Raw genomic sequence first — 3,080 nt, forward strand, 5'->3', positions numbered from 1 at the left:
TCTTCCCGCGGGAAGTTCTCGAAGCCCGTGGCGAGCGTCTTCATCCAATAGTGTGCTATGGCAATTTGTGACGTCTCATCACCCACAAGCGGACTTCTATATGTTTAATACCTAGTGACATCATGTGATTATACTGTGACGTCACCGGATTGATCATGGCGCCATAGGATCGTCTCGTGACGTCACAGGGACACAAATTGACGTCATAGGACTACATGGTGACGTCAATTTATCACAATGACGTCATCATACCGTGACATCACTGAGTCACAGTGAGCGTTGAAATAAATTTTGACATGGTAAAATTCTGGACCATCATGACTGTAGATTAAATTAAGTTGAATAGGAAAAGTCATGTTCATTTCGACCTAAGTCACAGTGAGCGTCGAAATTAATTTTAACATGGTAAAATTCTCGACCATCATGACTAGATTAAATTAAGTTGAATAGGAAAAGTCATGTTCATGTTGACCTGAGTCACAGTGGGCGTTGAATTAGTTTAACATGGTAAAATTCTTGACCATCATGACTACAGATTAGCTTAAGTTGAATAGGAAAAGTCATGGTCATTTCGACCTAAGTCACAGTGAGCGTCGAAATTAATTTTAACATGGTAAAATTCTCGACCATCATGACTGTAGATTAAATTAAGTTGAATAGGAAAAGTCATGTTCATGTCGACCTGAGTCACAGTGGGCGTTGAATTAGTTTAACATGGTAAAATTCTTGACCATCATGACTACAGATTAGCTTAAGTTGAATAGGAAAAGTCATGGTCATTTCGACCTAAGTCACAGTGAGCGTCGAAATTAATTTTAACATGGTAAAATTCTCGACCATCATGACTGTAGATTAAATTAAGTTGAATAGGAAAAGTCATGTTCATGTCGACCTGAGTCACAGTGGGCGTTGAATTAGTTTAACATTGTAAAATTCTTGAACATCATGACTACAGATTAGCTTAAGTTGAATAGGAAAAGTCATGGTCATTTCGACCTAAGTCACAGTGAGCGTCGAAATCAATTTTAACATGGTAAAATTCTCGACCATCATGACTGTAGATTAGCTCAAGTTGAATAGGAAAAGTCATGTCCATTTCCACCTGAGTCACGGTGAGCGTCGAAATTAATTTCAACATGGTAAAATTCTCGACCATCATGACTGTAGATTAGCTCAAGTTGAATAGGAAAAGTCATGGTCATTTCGACCTGAGTCACAGTGAGCGTTGAAATTAATTTCAACATGGTAAAGTTCTTGACCATCATGACTATAGATTAGCTTAAGTTGAATAGGAGAAGTCATGTCCATTTCGACCTGTTTTTTTTTTTTTTTTTACTTATATCGATATCGATATCAATATCAATATATATATATATATCATTTATTTATTTATTTTTTATAAAAATAATATTGTACAATTCACATAGTGCATAAATTCTATGTAGAATATTGTATCTTGCTCAGCGGTTCCTGGGCCTTCCCCTACCCCTCGGTCGCCCTTTGCCCCCCCTTCTTTTGCGAAGAGAGGGGTGGAGCCGTTCCCATGGCGACACATGGGACAGGGGTGATCGAGTGGTAGAGATACCGTGTCCTGAAGGAAGTTGCTGATGCCCAGCCCCCGAGGTCCTGCACCCGTTCCACAGAGTGGGTGCGGAGAAACGCCAGCGATGCCGCGAGGCCTCTGATGTTGTGGGCGTGGGGGGCATGGCCCGGGTCGGCCTTCCGGTGCCCTGTTGGTGGTGTCAGCTAGCCAAGACAGGAAGTCCAGAACTGTGCTAGCGGAGATGGTCACTATCGCGTGTCTCCGAAGGAAGTCCTGGAATCTCCTGTTGGGAGGGTTGTTGGATCTGGATGACGGTCGGGACCGTAGCGAAGACGCGGTCTGTCGCTTCCTGGTCGAACAGACCACGGGAAAGGGGAGCTGCTCTCACCACGCCCCGGCGAGCTATCTCCGGGGCCGACCGCGCTGCAGACTGACGAGCTGCCAGACGAGCCGCGGTGAAGGCCCTCGCTGCTGGGGGTAGGGCTGATGACGCCATGTTGGCTGTACCCTCTGCCACGGTAGAGAGTGCCGCCAGGGTGTCTCTGCATACAGAAAACACGCGAATCAAATTAGTAGGGCGAGAAGGATCCCGATCCCCGGAGGGTGTAATAAAGTCACATCGCTCAATTGTAGAACGTATAACATATGCGAAGCCGAGGTCGTTTCCGAACGACCTCGTCCTCGGGCGCTAGTCAAGAGGCTCCGTCCTGGGTGAAGACGCTACCTGAGTGTCTCTCGCCAGGACAGGTCTGGACCCTCTATAGATTGAAATATCCCACTCACCTCAATTCTTCCCGCGGGAAGTCCTCAAAGCTCGTGGCGAGCGTCGTCAGCCAGTTCCTCATCATCGCCATTGCCGTGACGGTCGAGATGGTAGAGGCAAGGTCTTGTCTGGTCGAGGCCTCCGTCGTCAGCAACTTAGCCTCCGGTTCACTAAGTTGATGGGGGAGGGCGGGGTCCCTGCCCGAGTGCCACAAGCAATCGCGCAGGCCCTCCGGCGCGAAGGGTGGTGGCAGGACGACGGGGAATGATGAAGGGATATGCCGTCGAGGAGGAACCGTCTTGGGTTGGTCTTGGGCCCGCTCGAGAGCAGGGATGTCTAAGGCTCTCCCCCCTTTCTCCTGCGGGAACCAGGCGTTTGGGGAGAGTGCTACCGCCGGTGAGTCCCCCGACCTGTCGACAAACATATGCCCATCAGGGTTTAAACGAGGGTTCTCCAGGAGAGCACCTAATGCGTCCAGAGTGTTAGAGGTGGAAATCCTGGAGGGCGTGGAGGCCGGGGCGGAGAGGGGTCGAATCTTATATAGAACCTTAGCCCCCTCCGCGTCGTTGGCCCACTTTAGGATAACGTCATCTCTCCTCCTCCAGCCCTCCAGTAGCGAGTAGTCGGGAGACCAGGCCACTAGCTTGTGATCTTCTCCAAACGAGTACTCCCAGGACCGGGGAAGGTCACACCATGAGAAGGGGTGAACTCAAGAGTCCGTCATGGTAGGAGGATAAGGTAAAGAAGAACTGTAGTGGTCCTCCACCCCGTCCA

At 48.6% G+C, this 3,080-nt stretch overlaps 1 protein-coding gene across 1 annotated transcript; it reads right to left on the reverse strand.

The window, feature by feature from the left end:
- Window positions 1–1,447: 1,447 nt before the first annotated feature.
- On the reverse strand, window positions 1,448–2,730 carry LOC143029491 (uncharacterized). The gene is made up of 2 exons (XM_076192150.1): window positions 2,327–2,730; window positions 1,448–2,085 (listed from the first exon to the last, which is right to left on the reverse strand). Exons 1-2 carry the CDS (start codon window positions 2,728–2,730, stop codon window positions 1,776–1,778), a joined length of 714 nt encoding a protein of 237 aa, XP_076048265.1. The 3' UTR covers window positions 1,448–1,775.
- Between the last annotated feature and the right edge of the window lie 350 nt (window positions 2,731–3,080).

Source organism: Oratosquilla oratoria, chromosome 11, assembly GCF_046742065.1.
Source record: "Oratosquilla oratoria isolate Oo_2021 chromosome 11, ASM4674206v1, whole genome shotgun sequence".
In the NCBI taxonomy this organism is placed as follows: Eukaryota; Metazoa; Arthropoda; class Malacostraca; order Stomatopoda; family Squillidae; genus Oratosquilla; species Oratosquilla oratoria.